The sequence below is a fragment of the Muscardinus avellanarius genome (assembly GCF_963383645.1).
Source record: "Muscardinus avellanarius genome assembly, chromosome: 2".
In the NCBI taxonomy this organism is placed as follows: domain Eukaryota; kingdom Metazoa; phylum Chordata; class Mammalia; order Rodentia; family Gliridae; genus Muscardinus; species Muscardinus avellanarius.
In genome coordinates this window covers 40812570-40828807 of record NC_137787.1, presented here as the reverse complement: position 1 = coordinate 40828807, position 16238 = coordinate 40812570, and the positions used below count along the sequence as shown (strand labels likewise).

At 45.2% G+C, this 16238-nt stretch overlaps 1 protein-coding gene and 1 pseudogene across 2 annotated transcripts; one reads left to right on the top strand and one right to left on the bottom strand.

Annotated features, from left to right (window-relative positions):
- Positions 1-838: 838 nt before the first annotated feature.
- HSPE1 (heat shock protein family E (Hsp10) member 1) lies at positions 839-4148 on the top strand (the record flags this gene model as incomplete). The annotated part of the gene is made up of 4 exons (XM_080719854.1): positions 839-1009; positions 1528-1692; positions 3929-4018; positions 4098-4148. Exons 1-4 carry the CDS (start codon positions 1007-1009, stop codon positions 4146-4148), a joined length of 309 nt encoding a protein of 102 aa, XP_080575980.1. The 5' UTR covers positions 839-1006.
- Positions 4149-14746: 10598 nt separating this feature from the next.
- On the bottom strand, positions 14747-15975 carry LOC308258686 (small ribosomal subunit protein mS37-like; annotated as a pseudogene). The gene is made up of 2 exons: positions 15922-15975; positions 14747-15078 (listed from the first exon to the last, which is right to left on the bottom strand). The product of its transcript is annotated as a small ribosomal subunit protein mS37-like (transcript).
- Positions 15976-16238: the final 263 nt, after the last annotated feature.

Genomic DNA, 16238 nt, shown 5'->3' with positions numbered 1-16238 from the left:
TGCCAACGCGGCTCGGCAAAGTGTTTCTCCATGTATCCACCGGGGCTACAGTATCCGCGCAGCCCGAAGGCCGCCCCGGGCTCGGCCACCCCACTCGGCGCGGCCCCACGTGTCTTCATCAGGACGCCCCGAGCAAGGTCAAGAGCGCAGGCGGCGTACCCTGCTGCCGGGGGCAAAGCGACCACCCTGCCGGGCCGCCCCGGGGAGCGCAGGAGCCGGGCCGGGCCCCCGCCTGCAGGCCGCCCGCCCTCCTCCCGCGCCGCGCCCGCCGGCCCGCGGTCCACGCCGCACGTGATGGGGAGCCGCATGGCCCCGAGGCCTGGCCGGCCCGGCCGCGGCAGTCCCGGCTCCGCGCGCCGGCCGGCCACTCTCCCCGCTCGCTCGGGGCCTCCCGCCCCGGGGCCAGGCGGCGCGGGGCCGCGTACCTGCGGGGCGTCGGCAGCGAGCGCGGCGAGGCAGGCCGTCGGCGACGAGTGAGGGACAGAGTGCAGGGCGCGCTCGGCAAAGAGCCCGTGTCCCCTCCCCCGCCGCTGCGCCCGCCCCGCGGCTCCGCGCGTGCGGCCGCTCCCGCCCTCCGGCCGCGCGCCCGGCAATCGGCATGCGCCGCGCCAGCCCCGCCCCGCCGGCCTCGGGCCCCGGCCGCCCGCGCGCGCAGGCTCGTTCCGGGGCCGCGCTCCGTTCCAGAACTTTCCGGAAGGCGCGGCGCTCCGGCGGTCAAGGGTCAAGGCGCGTCACTTCCGGGAGGGGGCGAAAGGGTAGTTCTTTCACCTCGGCCGGCGGCCTAGAAAAGCCTAGAAAGAGCGCCTCTTTTTGTCAGGGCCTGCGCAGAGCCCGCGGGGCGAATCGCGGCGCGCGCTGGCGAGGCCGCCCTCTCGCCGGGCCGGGGGCGGGGCGGGCCCAGCGCGCCTGCGCGCACCGCGGCCTTTTCACGTGTCCCGAGGCCGGGTTGTGGGTCTCTTTGCGGCTGCTGCGCGAGTGCGGAGTCCTACCTGCGGCGCTGCGAGTCATGGTGAGCCGCGTGGGCCCGAGGATCACGGGGTTCCGACGCCCGCCTCCGGGGCCTGGCGGGAGCGGGGGCCCGGCGCCCTCCGCGCCCTGGGGGGAGGCCCGCGCGACCCTTTGCGCCACCTGAGCTCCTTGCACGCGCGAGTGGCGGGGCGAGAACCCGCGGCGCGGCGCCCACCCGGCTCTCCAAGGCCTTGCACGTGTGTGTCCTGGAGAAAGCGCGGCGTCAGGCAGCGAGATTGACCCTGAAGTCATTTTCTGGAAATTGCCAGGAAAGCTGGAGAAAGGAAAATATTTGACCTTGGGATACAATTCAGGTTACCCTTTGAAGTGATCGGCGAGCTCACTGGAGAAGCCACAACTTCTGACAGATTCATATGGCTCATGAAATGCTTATTAAAATGCATATCCTGAATTTGGGTGTTACATTTGAAAGCCAGACCGTGACAGGTGTAAAATCCATTGCTGTTGAGAATGTAGCGTATGTTGCTTTTATTTGAACTCAGTGTTTCATTTTTGCAGGCGGGACAAGCATTTAGAAAGTTTCTTCCACTCTTTGACCGAGTGCTGGTTGAAAGGAGTGCTGCCGAAACTGTAACCAAGGGAGGCATTATGCTTCCAGAAAAGTCTCAAGGAAAAGTATTGAAAGCAACGGTAGTAGCTGTGGGATCAGGATCTAAAGGAAAGGTAATTGGGACAACAGTGAGGATTAAAGTTTTTATGTGAAAAAAAAAAGGTATTAAATACGAGGAGGAGAGTTTACTAAAGTGTTAAAACTAACTACAATAGATATTTGGTCGCCTCGTCAGGTTATTTTCTTAACATGCTACAGTTTTTTTCTTTACCCAGGGGCATTCTACTCTACCTTCAAGCTACACTTCCATCCCTATCTACCTTATTTGAAAACAATATCTAAGTTTTTGGGAGCCTTGCTATCTTGTGATCCTCCTGGCTCAGCCTCCCAAAGTACTGGGATTATAGGCATGCACCACCTGTCTAGCTCAAATTTTACATATATACACATATATAGTTGAAAATTATGCTTCAAAGTCTTTCAGGAATTAAGAGGAAACTTTAACTGTTTCTGAAATGCTCTAACTTTATAACCTTGGGGCCTTACCTAGCATAGCATACATATGAAAATAGTAGGTTGAGCTATCCTAGGTATCCTCCAATTAAGTGCTTAGATCTTAGGTCTCTCAAAGTGTCAGTCAAGTTACATAAATGCCATTGTGTGTTTTGGGGTCAGATATGACAACCACATTGTTTCAGTTGCTTTTAAAGTTCTGCTACTGGAAATATTTGTAGGAAGAAGTTAGGAGAGCTTTGAAGAATGATCACTCCTCTTCATTCCCTTTACCTGAGTATGAACTTTGGAGGAAAGAAAATTAATTACCAAGTAAATGTGTGTTAAATACAGAACAGCATGACTGTTGTGTGTGCGGGTTTTTTTTTTTTTTTTTTTTTTTTTTTTTTTTTTTTTTTTTAGTTGTTGTTTTTGTGGTACTGGGGTTCCTGGAAACCCTTCTACCTCCAGACTACACTCCCAGACCCAGTTGTGTGTGTGTGTTTTGGGAAACAGGGTCTCCTAAGCCAGCACGGCTGGCTTCAAACCTGCACAATCCTCCTGTCTCCACCTCCCAAGCACCGGGATTACAAGCGTGTGCCACCATGCCCGGCATGTATGGGTTTTAGAAACTACTTAGTAGGATTCAGTTCTCAGCACTTCAAAAAATGAATTTATTTCATGGTCCATATGCTGTGTTAATATTTAACATTTAGAAACTTAGCTTTGAAGCCAGGAGTGGTGGAGCACGCTTGTAATCCCAGCATTCAGGAGGCTGAGACCAGAGGATCACAGTTCGTGGACAGCCTTAGCTACTTAGTGAGGTTCTCTGCAACTTAGTGAGACCCTGTTTCAAAATACAGAATAAAAAATAGGGCAGGGTGTGTAGCTTGGAGGTAGAATGGCCCTGGGTTCCATCTAAAGACCCGCAAAAAAAAAGAAGGAAATTTAGCTTTGATTAAAGTTAGCTGTTCCAGTGTAACTCCTTGAACTTTTACACTGAAATAGGTTTTAGTTTAAGTCACTGTTCAAATTGTAATTTTATAGTGTTTTTGTTGTGAAGAACTGCAACTCTAGCCACTAATTAACATTCTAACATACTCAGGCATATATACCTGTAATATCAGTACTTAGGAGGTTTAGACAGGAGGATTGCAGATTTGAACCCAGCCTAAGCAACATACTGAGGTCCTGTTTCTAAATAAAAAAATAAAATAGGGCAGAGGGCATGGCCCAGAGGTAGAAGGCCGGCTGGGTTTCATCCCCAGTATCACTTAAAATGGGGGAGTGGGCCTGGTGAGGATTGCTATTCAAGGACAGCTTCAGCTACTACTTAGGCCCTCCGCAACTTAGACCCTGTTTCAGAATAAATAATAAAAAAAAATAGGGCAGGGGGTATAGCTCGGGGTTTGAATGCCCCTGGGTTCCATCTCCAGACCCGCAAGGGGCGGGGGCATTCCACTTGAGTGAGCACATTTAAAAATTAACTGTGACCCAGGCATGGGCATGATGGTATACCTGTTTTCCCAGTACTTGAGCGGCTGAGACAGGAGGATCACAGGTTTGTGGCTAGCCTCAGAAACTTATGTGACTGTTTCAGAATAAATAGAGCTGTTGGTGTAGCTCTGGTTCAGTCGCTAATAAAACACACAGTTAACTGCTAGGCACACAGCCAGCCTCAGCAACCTAGTAACACCGACTACAACTTAGACTGTTTCAAATTTTTAAAAAAGGGACTGAGAGTGTATCTTTGGGATGGACTGCCCTGGCTCCAATCTCCAATACCACAAACACAAACAAAAGTTAACTACTGGTTGAGCTACATGTGTTTTCTAATAAAAATCTTATTTTCTTAAGGGTGGAGAGATTCAACCTGTTAGCGTGAAAGTTGGAGATAAAGTTCTTCTCCCAGAATATGGAGGCACCAAAGTCGTTTTAGATGACAAGGTATGTAAACTTAATGGTTCTTTAAAAATGTTAAATATATGCTATTAGCCATTTTAACTATATGTTTTTCTATTTACAGGATTATTTCTTATTTAGAGATGGTGACATTCTTGGAAAGTTTGTAGACTGAAATAAATCAGTTTTGAAACGGCATCCTGTGAAGCTGCCCATTCCACTGAAGTTATGAAATCTTTCATCATGTAAATAATTTCCATGTTTCTCTTTTATAATAAACTGATGATAATCTAATGACATCCACTGTCTCAAAAATTTAGTTTCCCTGTACTGGTGTAAGCATTTCCAAATAAAATATATAAATGAATGGATAGTCTTTATTTAGTAGATTAAGGTGGTTTCAGAGTTGCCCTTTTTTTGGTACTGGTATTGAACCCAGGGTATATTCTCTCTGAGCTATACCCTCAACCCTATTTTCCTATTTTATTATTAAGTTGTGAAGGGCCTAACTGAATTGCTGAGGCTGGCTGTGAGTCTGTAGTCCTATTTCAGCCTTTCAAGTACTAGGATTACAAGTGTGCACCACCAAGCCTGGCTTTATATGCTTTTTTCAAGCAATATGTGGAATTCTGGGGAATTTCTAGGTAGATGATTTTTTTTTTTCTTCTACAACCTCAGCCCAATTTTTTATTTTATTTTGAAACAGGGTCTCACCAAGTTGCAAAGTAGCTGAGGTTAGCCGCAAGCCCGAGTCTCCCATCTCAGCTTCCCAAGTGCTGGGATTACAAGTGCTTGCCACCACACTTGGCTACACTGAATTATTTCTTGCACTACTGGAGATGGGACCCCAGGGCCATTCTGCCTCCAAGCTACACCTCCACCCCTATTTTTCTTTATTTTGAAACGGTCTCACTGAGTTGCAAAGGGCCTCATTAAGTAACAGGCTGTCCAAATACCGCGATCCTCCTGTCTCAGCCTCCCAAATGCTGGGATTACAAGTGTGTACCACCATGCCCAGCCCTAGATTGATGCTCTATAAAACCATAGATTAATGGTTAGGTTTTGGGGGGGGTTTGGTGCTGTAGACTGAATCCAGTAGGCATTCTTTTTTCTTCCATAATGGGGATTGAACCTAGGGGCATTCTATCTCTGAGCTATGCCCCCAGCCCTAAGTTGTGGAGGAGTTCACTATGTAGCTGAGGCTGGCCAACATTCTGAAATAATTCTGTTAGTCTCCCAACTCCTGGGATTACAAGCATGTGCTACCACTCCAAGCTTCAGGGGGTTTTTGTTTTGTTTTGTACTAGGGATGGAATACTTCTACCTCTGAGTTACACTCCCAGACCTATTTTATATTTTTATTTGGAAACGGTCTCTTTGAACCTGTGTGATCCTTCTGTCTCCGCCTCCCAAGCACGGGGATTACAAGCGTGTGCCTCCACACCCGGCTTCAGGGTTTTTTAATATCTTGTTTATTAATTTTTTTATGTGTGGTGGGGGTCTAGAGATGGAACCCAGGGTCATCCAACCTCTGAGCTATACTTACCCTATTTTTTTTTTAATTCTTTATTTTGAAACAGGGTCTCAACTGAGTTGCAGAGGGCCTCAGTAGCTGAGGCTGCGAACCGCAATCCTCTGGTCTCAGCCTCCCGAATACACACTTGTAATCCCAGCATTCGGGAGGCTGAGACCAGAGGATTGCGGTTCGCAGGGCAGGGGTTGTAACTCGGAGGTCAAATGCCACTGGGTTCCATCCCCAAACCTGCAGAAAGAAAATTATGCTTCCAAATGAACATTTCCAGTTTTTAAAACTTTTATAACCAGGCATGGTGGTGAATGCATGTAATCCCAAGACTGCAGAGGCTGAATAACAGGATCACAGTTCAAGGCCAGCATCAGTAATTTTGAAAAACTTTCCAAATAAAGGGCTAAGGGTTGTATCTTAGAGGTGGAATGTTCCTGGGTTAAATCCCCACCACCAAAAGGAAAAGATCCTTAAAGCCTCTTCTTAATAAGATGTAAGCAGTTGGTTATACATTGTTTGAACTAATTCTGGTTAACACTGGTACAGGGAGTAGATAGTTTAGTATATCAGTATCTAGTGTATACCTTTTGTGTGTGTGCAACCTGGGAATTGAACCCAGGGGCAATTCTTCTGAGCTATACTTTAACTTTTTTATTTATGTGTGTGTGTGGGGGGGGTACTGGTGATGGAACACAAGGGCCTTCTACCCCCAGGCTACACTCCCAGACCTATTTTATATTTTATTTGGAAACAGGGTCTCAAGCCAACTAAGGCTGGCTTCGAACCTGCGGGATCCTCCTGTCTCAGCCTCCCAAGCGCGGGGATTACAAGCATGTGCCACCATGCCCGGCTAACTTTTTATTTTGAAAAGGTCTTTCTAAATACCTGAGGTTGGCCTAGAGCATGTGATCTACCTTTCTTAGCCTCCCAAGCACTAGGATTGCAGGCATGCGCCACCATGCCCACCAGTGTATACCATTTGTTCTTGCAAATTGCTGAGGCTGTCCTTGAACCTGTTGATTCTCTCATCTCAGCCTCCCCAGCTCCATTTTAACAAGGAAATTGACTCACTGAGGGGGATCAATAGCTCCATCTATTAACGGGTAGGGTGAATTAAAATTCAAACCTAATACAGTCCTATCCCTATCCTATACTAGAATTAATTCCTAAACTCAACTGTTTTCTTATAATCTCAGTACTGTGTGCTTAGTACTTTTTCCTAGTTTTAGGGGTTTTTGTGTGTGTGTGTGTGTGTGTGTGTGTGTGTGTGTGTGTGTGTGTGTGGTACTGGGGATAGACTACCCCAGTAGAGCCACACCTCCAACCCTATTTCTTTTCTTTATTTATTGTGAAACAGGGTCTCACTGAGTTGCAAAGGGCCCCATTAAGTAGCTGAGGCTGCCCGTGAACCGATCCTCCTGTCTCAGGTCTCAAATGCTGAGATTACAAGCCTGTACCACCATGCCCAGCTGTTTTAGTTTTTTTATAAAAAGTCTGAAAATGTGGGGGGGTATTCAGCTTTGAATCCAGGGCCATTCTACCTGAGTTTACCCCAGCCCTTTTTATTCTGAACCAGTCCTCTTAGCCTCCAAAGTACTGAGATTACATGTGTACCATCATGTACAGCTAGAATTGTACCTGTTTTGTTTACCTTTCTCTTTTATAATTATTTTCCTATTGAACATAAAACATGAAAAGAGGCACGTTGATCCCAAACTGTGGTTCGTTGTTCCATAGGCCCTTAGTTCCTTGTGGCAAAGTACTTTTATCAATTTTTTTGTGTGTGTGTGGTATTGGGGGTTGAACCCAGAGGCATTTATACCCCCAGCCATATTTTTATTTTGAAACAAGGTCTCACTATGTTGCTAAGGCTGGTTGTAATCCTCCTGTCTCAGCCTCCAGAGTACTGGGATTACAAACATGTGCCACCATAACCAGCTATCAATATAATTTCATGCTGGGCGTGGTGGTGCACACTTGTAATCCCAATTACGTAAACAAGATGGAGATCATGGGTATAAAATTCTGGTCCACGTGCTGTATCTTGGGAGTGGTGAGTTGGCCCGGGCCACCCTCCCCCCTCATGCCATTTTGGCATGGGGCTGTAACTATTTTCTGTATTTCTATCTTTTTAATAAACTTTAAATCTTCAGCAACTGTCCAAGCTATGCATATTTATTCTTAGCTTAGGACAAGAACCCGTGGTTTTTCTGGTTTTGGTCGTTTGGGGTTTTGTTATGAATTGGGGGAAAGTATGTCCAGGACCCTCGCAGAGGTTCCCGGGGAACAGTTTCCCCACAACCACATTCTCTCAATCCGTAACAATCACAATTCGCGGACAGCCTCAGCTACTTAGCGAGGCCCTCTGCAATTCAGTGAGACCCAGTTTCAAAAAAATAAAGAATAAAAAATAGGGCAGGGGGTGTAGCTCAGAGGTTGAATGCCCCTGGGTCCCACCCCCAGACCCGCAAAAAAAGAAAAATATATATATAATTTCATAATCTAAAGTTATTTCTGCCGGGCGTGGTGGCGCACGCTTGTAATCCCCGCGCTTGGGAGGCGGAGACAGGAGGATCGCGCAGGTTCGAAGCCAGCCGCGGGTGCTGGCTTAGGAGACCCTGTTTCCAAATAAAAATGTAAAAATAGGTCTGGGAGTGTAGCCCGGAGGTAGAAGGGCTTCCAGGAACCCCAGTACCACCAAAAAAATAAATAAATAAATAAAGTTATTTCTGCTGGGCATGGTGGCACATGCTTGTACTCCCAGCAATTGGGAGGCTGAGACAGGAGGATCGCAGTTTGCGGACAGCCTCAGCTACTGCTTAGTGAGGCCCTTTGCAACTCAGTGAGACCCTGTTTCAAAATAAAGAATAAAAATTATGACTGGGGGTGTAGCTCGGAGTTAGAATGCCCCTGGGTTCCATCCCCAGTACCACAAAAAATAGTTACTTGTTTGTATGTGTGGGGTGGTGATCTGGGGATGAAACCTAGGGGCATTCAACCTCCGAGCTACACCCCCTGCCCTATTTTTTATTCTTTATTTTGAAACAGGGTCTCACTGAGTTGCAGAGGGCCTCACTAAGTAGCTGAAGCTGTCCACCAACCGTGATCCTCCTGTCTCAGCCTCCCAAATGCTGAAATTACATGGGCCACCACGCCGGGCTAAAGTTATTTCTTAGCTGGGCGTGGTGGAACACACGTGTAATCCCAGCATTTGAGAGGCTGAGACAGGAGGACTGCAGTCCACGACCAGCCTCAGCTACTTAGTGGGGCCCTAAACAACTCAGTGATATCTTGTTTCAAAAAAATAAAGAATAAAAAATAGGGCTAGGGGTGTCGCTCGGAGGTAAAATGCCCCTGGGTTCCATTCCCAGTTCTGGAAGAAAAAAAAAAGTTATTTAGCAATCTGATAAGTATCACAATAGGACCACTGTAGCAAAAACTTATTTTGACTTAACTATACTTGGAGTACTGAAATTTTAAATATGCAAGGTAATTTCAAGGATGAATCAAGGTTTGGAAACAGGAAAAAAGCATTAGACAAATGGAAAGCCTTGGCCTTTGGACAGATTCCTAACAGGGCAAGTTATCAGTCACATGGCCTTGAATAATTTTCCTCATCTCTTCTGAGTCAGGTTTTGTAGGTTCTTAGTTTTTTTTCCCTCCAGTTTGTCCTTTTAGCTTTGATTTTGTTTATGCTTTGGACATAGAGGAAGTCATTTTGGTTAGAGCTGAGCCTGGTGGCTCATGCTTGTAATCCCAGCATTCAGGAAGCGAAGACCGAATGGATGACTGCAGTTTGCGGCCAGCCTCAGCTACTTAGCAAGACCCTTCACAAATCAGTGAGACTCTGTTTCAAAAAATAAAAAGACCCAGCTGGGTATGGGCGCACGCTTGTAATCCCCACACTTGGGAGGCTGAGACAGGAGGATCGCACAGGTTGGAAGCCAGCCTCAGCTACTTAGTGAGGCTTTCAGCAATTTAGTGAGACCCTGTTTCCAAATAAAATATAAAAAAGGTCTGGAAGTATAGCCCGGAGGTAAAAAGCCTCTGGGTTCCACCCCCAGTACCACCAAAAAATAAATAAATAAAAATAAAAATACCCAAAAAATAGGACTGGGGGTGTAGCTCTGAGGTACCCAATGCCTCTGGGTTCTATCCCTAGTACCGCAAGAAACAAAAACAAACAAACAAACAAACAAAAATGGTGGCACATGCCTATAATGCCAATACTTGGCAGGCTGAGCCAGGAGGATCACAGGTTTAAAGCTACCTTTAGCAACTTAGTGAGATTCTGTTTTAAAATTTTAAGCCAAACCTGGTGGGGCATGCCTGTGATTCTAGTACTTGGGATACTGAGACCTGAGGATTGTAGGTTCAAGGATACCCTCAGCATATAGTGAGACTTATTATTAGCCTAGTGAGGCCCTGTTTCATAATAAAGACTAGGGATTTCATAATGAGACAGGGGCGGTATATCTTGGGGGTAGAATGTCCTGGGGCTCAATCCCCAGTACCACACACACACAGTTGTTTTGTTTTGTTTTTGGCTGGGGATTAAAAATAGAGACATTCTGCAACCATGCTATGCCCCTAGCCCTTTTTATTTTTTATTTTTTATTTTTTTTATTTATTTTTATTTATTTATTTATTTTTTATTTTTTGGTGGTACTGGGGTTCCTGGAAGCCCTTCTACCTCTGGGCTACACTCCCAGACCTATTTTTTATACTTTTTTATTTGGAAACAGGGTCTCCTAAGCCAGCGCGCGCGGCTGACTTCGAACCTGCGCGATCCTCCTGTCTCTGCCTCCCAAGCGCGGGGATTACAAGCATGCGCCACCACGCCCGGCTATTTATTTATTTTTGTGTGTGTGGTACTAGAGGTGGAACCCAGAGGCTTTCTACCTCTGGGCTATACTTCCAGACCTATTTTTATAGTTTTTATTTGGAAACAGGGTCTCACTGAGTTGCTGAGAGCCTCACTAAGTAGCTGAGGCTGGCTTTGAACCTGTACAATCCTGTCGCAGCCTCCCAAGCCCTGGGATTACAAGCGTGTGCCACCACGCCCGGCCTTTTTATTTTTTTATTTGGAAACAGGGTATCGCTAAGTTGCTGAGAGATTTGTGACTTGGAACCTGTGATACTCCTGTCTCAGCTTCCCTAGTACTATGATTATAGGTATGCACTACACGCCCAGGTAAATTCTTTTGAGAATATGCCCAGAATCTTTTCCTTTATTTTTTAAAATTTTTATTGGTGCATTGTAGTCATACATCTTAATACAGTACAAAATGGTAGAGTCATACATGCAAACATCACCTACCCAATTCCTACCCCACTCCCTCCCTCCAGCCTCCTCATGTGGCTTAGTGATTAACTTTCTTGTTAATGTATACCATGTACATTAGGAAATTTTCTTTCCCCCCCATCCCCTTCAGTTAGGTCACCTTATTTGATCATCTATGGTTTCTCCTTCATCTAGAATTCCTCCTCTGATCGATTTTCTCCCTTCTGCATAATAGGAAGAGCATCCAATTTCTTTCTTTTTGTGACTAATCTTACTTAGCATAATGCTTTCCAGTTCCATACATTTCCCAATAAATGACATAATTTTGTTCTCCTTTATGGCTGAGTAAAATTCCATTGTGTACATATCCCGTAGTTTTGTAATCCACTCATCTGATGATAGACATCTTCCCTGGTTCTATAGTTTGGCAATGATAATTGTGGTGCTATGAAAATAGATACTCATGCATTCGTTTGGTAGTTTTCATTCTTTTGGGTAGATATTCAGAAGTGGTTTTGCTGGATCATATAGTAAGTTTGTAGTCATTCTTCTGAGGATCCTCCATCACTGTGTTTCAAAGTGGATGCACTAATTTGCAATCCCAACAATGTAGCAGAGTTTCTACTTCTCCACATCCAATCACTTAAAATTTCTTTCTGCCTTACAAGTCCGTTTATTTTCAGCACTGATTCCCACTTACTGTAATCCTGAAAGCCAGAGGTGAGTAATTTTGATTAGATGATCCACTCACAACCAATTTTTTTCTAGAGGCCACTTGGATCTGGGAATCTGCTGAGAGATGAGGTGAAGCAGAGGCAGCTGCAAGTGCTTCCTGACCGCACAGTTGCAGGGACCTGCTGACCCTTTGCTGTGGTGCAGGTCCTGGTCCCCGACACCGTGAGCAGGACGTCTACAGAGGGTCCCATTTTTTCTTCAATTTTTTAAATTTTTTTTATTTTTTGCGGTACTTGGGGTGGAACCCAGGAGCTTTTCTACCTCCAGGCTATACTCCCAGACCTATTTTATATTTTATTTGGAAACAGGATCTCACTAAGTTGCTGAGAGCCTCATTAAGTAGCTGAGGCTGGCTTTGAACCTGTGCGATCTTCCTGTTCAGCGTCCCAAACACTGGGATTACAATGTGTGCCACCACACCTGGCTAAATAAATAAATATATATATATATATATATATATATATATGTATATATGTATATGTGTGTATGTATATGTGTGTGTATATATATAATTTTTTTTCCGGGTGGCACATACCTGCCATCTCAACATTAGGCTTGTAATCCCAACATTAGGAAGGCTAAGACAGGAGGATCACAGGGCTAGGGATGCAGCTCAGAAGTAGAATGACCCTGGGTTCCACACAAAAAAAGTCCAAAAAAGTCTAACAACTTTAACAAAAATGTTTAATTTGTTGAAGATGCATAAAACTCACAAATAGACATCAATTTGTTAAGCATGAACTTACATTGGCACGTTTTCCTGCTTCAATTTGCTCAGCTTGCAATGGAATTTGCTGCATCTTTACATATAAACGCTATCCGTACTCTGAAGCACATTTCAGCTACTTTGTGCCTTGTTCACTACAAGTCTACTTGCTCAGCTTGGGCTCCTTCCAGCTGTAGCAATGTTCAGTGGCAGAAAAAGGATCCATTTCTTTTGACATCTCCTTGAGAACAAAATAACCTTCCTCCAATGTGCTCTATCAAACATTATTTAACATTTCTTCAGGCTAAAATGGAGTTATATGCCTATCCCCTAACCATTGGATTAGAGATTTATCCCTTAGCTGCAGATGGATTTACTCTTCCTTAGTCAGACAGGGTCAAAGGACACTGAGCAAGATCGGAGTGTTTGCAAATAGATTGCAAAAGGGAAGGTATAGCGAGTGGGCAACCAACAGGCTGCTCCAACACTTGAAGCATTCTGCCTTGCAGTATAGTAATCTACATATTGCCCTTTACATTCATTTTTAAAGTCTTAGCGGAAAGCTTATGCATCTTCATATTTCTCAGCACTTAGACCAGTGCCCTGCATATTATATGTTAACTCTTTTACACTCCTGTGGCATGTAACAGTGTTTCACGTGGTCTCAGAGTATATTGCCTAATGATCTCATGGCCATCTTTTGTTCAGATACACCCATGATGTTTGCTCAATGACAAAAGTTGCCTAATGATACATTTCTAGAATGTATTCCTGTCATTAAGTGACACATGACTACTTGGAATTAAATGTTCTCCAAATTCACCAGGCATGGTTGCACATGCCTGTAATCCCAGCTACTTGTTCACTGCCTGTCTACTCTGCTCAGCTTGAGTTCCTTCAAACCAAGATGACTGCTGCAGTCCCAGCTACTTAGGAGGCTGAGGCAGTAGAATCATAATTGAGGTCCACCTGAGCAATGTAGAGAGACCCTATCTCAAAGTAATGAAAACAGATGGGGATACAGATCAGAGGCAGAATGCTCCTGGGCTGGGTGTGGTGGCGCACTTGGGAGGCTGAGACAGGAGTGAACAGGTTTGAAGCCAGCCTCAGCTACTGAGTGAGGCTTTCAGCAACTTAGGGAGACCCTGTTTCCAAATAAAGTATAAAATAGGTCTGGGAGTATAGCCCCGAGGTAGGAAGCCCCTGGCTTCCACCCCCAGTACCACAAAAAAAAAAAAAAAAAAAAGAATGCTCCTGGGTTCAATCCCCAGCCCCAGCCCCCCACTAAAAGACAAAACAATTCTCTACATGGACAGGGTGGAACATACCTATATTCCCAGTAATTGGGAGGTTGAGATGGGAGGACTGCAGGTTTGAGGCCAGTGCATAGTAATTTGGGCAAATTCTGTTTCAAATTAAAAAAAAAAAAAAAAAGGGTTTGGGGGCATAGCTCAGTGCTTGCCCCTGAGTTCAATCCCTAGAACCAAAAAAAGAAAAGAAAAAGAATTCTCCAAAGTAAATTTCATACTGGGTAGATAGTTTGGAAATTACTTACAATACCTTAGATTTATAAAGTATTTTCTGAGCCAGGTGTGGTAGTGTGGGACTGGGGGATAAAACCCAGAGGCATTCCACCTCCAAGCTATGCCCCCAGCTCTATTTTTTATTCTTTTTTTTTTCCCCCTGTGGTACTGGGGATGGAACCCAGGAGCATTTTACCTTTGAGCCACACCCCCAGCCCTATTTTTGCAAAAGGCCTCACTAAGTAGCTGAAGCTAGCCTCGAACCAAGATTCTCCTGTCTCAGCCTCCCAAACGCTGGGATTACAAGCATGCGCCACCATGCCTGGCTTTTATTGTTTTGTTGTTGTTGTTTGTTTGTTTGTTTTTTGTGGTACTGGGGTTCCTGGAAGCCCTTCTAACTCCGGGCTACACTCCCAGACCTATTTTAGTTTTTGGAAACAGGGTCTCTCCTAAGCCAGAGCGGCTGGCTTCGAACCTGCGTGATCCTCCTGTCTCCGTCTCCCAAGCTCGGGGATTATAAGCGTGCGCCACCATGCCCGGCGCTTTTATTGTTTTTAAACAGTTTCACTGAGTTGCAAAGGGCCTAAGTATTAGCTGAGGCTGTCTACAAACCGTGATCTTCCTATCTTAGCTTCCCAAATGCTGGGCTCACAAGTGTGGGCCACCATGCCTGGCTACTACCTGAAATTTTCAAATAACCTTCTTTACCTGAAATATTCTAGAGACACTTAACTTCATGTAACTGTTATTACAGGTTAAGTTCTTTTTTTTGTGTGTGTGGTACTGGAGGTGGAACCCAGAGGCTTTCTTTTTTCTTTTTCTCTTCATAGAATTTTATTTCAAGGTAAAAGCATAACTTCCATCCAGAACATAACTCCCATAACTCCAAAGAATAAAATAAGTGTTTTGCCCCATTTTATCCTCCAAAGAGGGTATGGCTATGTAAATGTCTCTAAAATGCCTCTGAAGCCATAGTCCAAATTGAAATGCTTCTCTATTTTCAACTAAGGTGAGGTTTGTTGGGCAATCTCTGTAACAATTTATTCAATTTCTTGGCAGGTAAACTCCTAGATTCTCCCAGGGTCTCCTGCACTGATCTCATCTTTCAGACTTCCTGAGCTCTGGAAGCACAATCGAAGAAGTGCTGATCTCTTTCTGCATGCATTGTCATGGAATTCATTCTGCTTCCAGCAAGGCATCATCACCAACATCTCCGTGATACAGGTCACCTCGCCATTCCCCGATGCAGTTGGCTAGGATGAGGGGTTTGTTGGGCTTCAGTTGAGGTTTCCGAGGGTTCCCAATCCGCGCCAGGCAGCCCCATAGGTCGTGCTCCAGGCAGGCTCCTACCCAGAGGCTTTCTATCTCCGGACTATCCTCCCAGACCTATTTTATATTTTGAAACAGGGTCTCACTAAGTTGCTAAGAACCTCACTAAGTAGCTAAGGCTGGCTTCGAACCCGTGCAATCCTCCTGTCTCAGACTCCCAAGAGCAAGAGATTGCAAGTGTGTACCACCAAGCCCGGCTCAGGTTAAGTTCTTTTAAATTGTTTTTTGGTGGTGCTTAGGATCAAATCTGGGGCTTTGTACACTGTAGGCAAATACTCTATCATTGAACTATGCTGCCAGCCCTTGATTAAGTTCTTTTAAATTTTTTCTTTTCACTCCAGGTGTGGTGGTGCACACTTGTAATCCCAGCACTTGGGAGGCTGAGACAGGAGGATCGCACAGAGTCTCAGCAACTTAGTGAGACCCTGTTTCCAAACAAAGTATAAAATAGGTCTGATATAGCCTGGAGGTAGAAAGCCCCTGGGCTCTACCCCAGGTACCACACACACAAAATTTTTTTTTTTTTAATTTTCTCCTCTTCCAGCCCGGCGTGGTGGCACACGCTTGTAATCCCGGCGCTTGGGAGACTGAGACAGGAGGATCGCACAGGTTCAAAACCAGCCTCAGCTACTTAGTGATATAAAAAAAAAAAAAAGGTCTGGGAGTATAGCCCGGAGGTAGAAAGCCTCTGGGTTTCACCCCTAGTACCACCAAAAAAAATTTTTTTTTCTCCTCTTCCCTGATTAACCCTGGTTATGAAACTTTATGTGGAGATCACAATCTGTGGCTGACAGAGCAATGAAAATATGAAGGTTATAAAGTCAAAATATTTCAACTCTAAAGAACAAGGTTCTTCCTGTGAACAAGGTCAGGGTTGACATCACTGGGCAGGGTTGACATCTATATTTTCAAAGAGAATGTATTGTTATTTTGTTTCTAAATTTAACATCTACTTTTCCATATTTCTCCTCCTCCTCCTCCTCCCCTTCCTTCTTCTTCTTCTTCTCCTTTTTTGGTGGTCTTAGGGATGGAACCCAGGGGCCTCTACCTCCAGGCTATATCCCTGACCTATATTATATATTTTATTTTGAAACAGGGTCTAAGTTGCTGAAAACCTCACTAAGTAATTGAGGCTGGCTTCAAACCTATGCCATCCTCCTGTC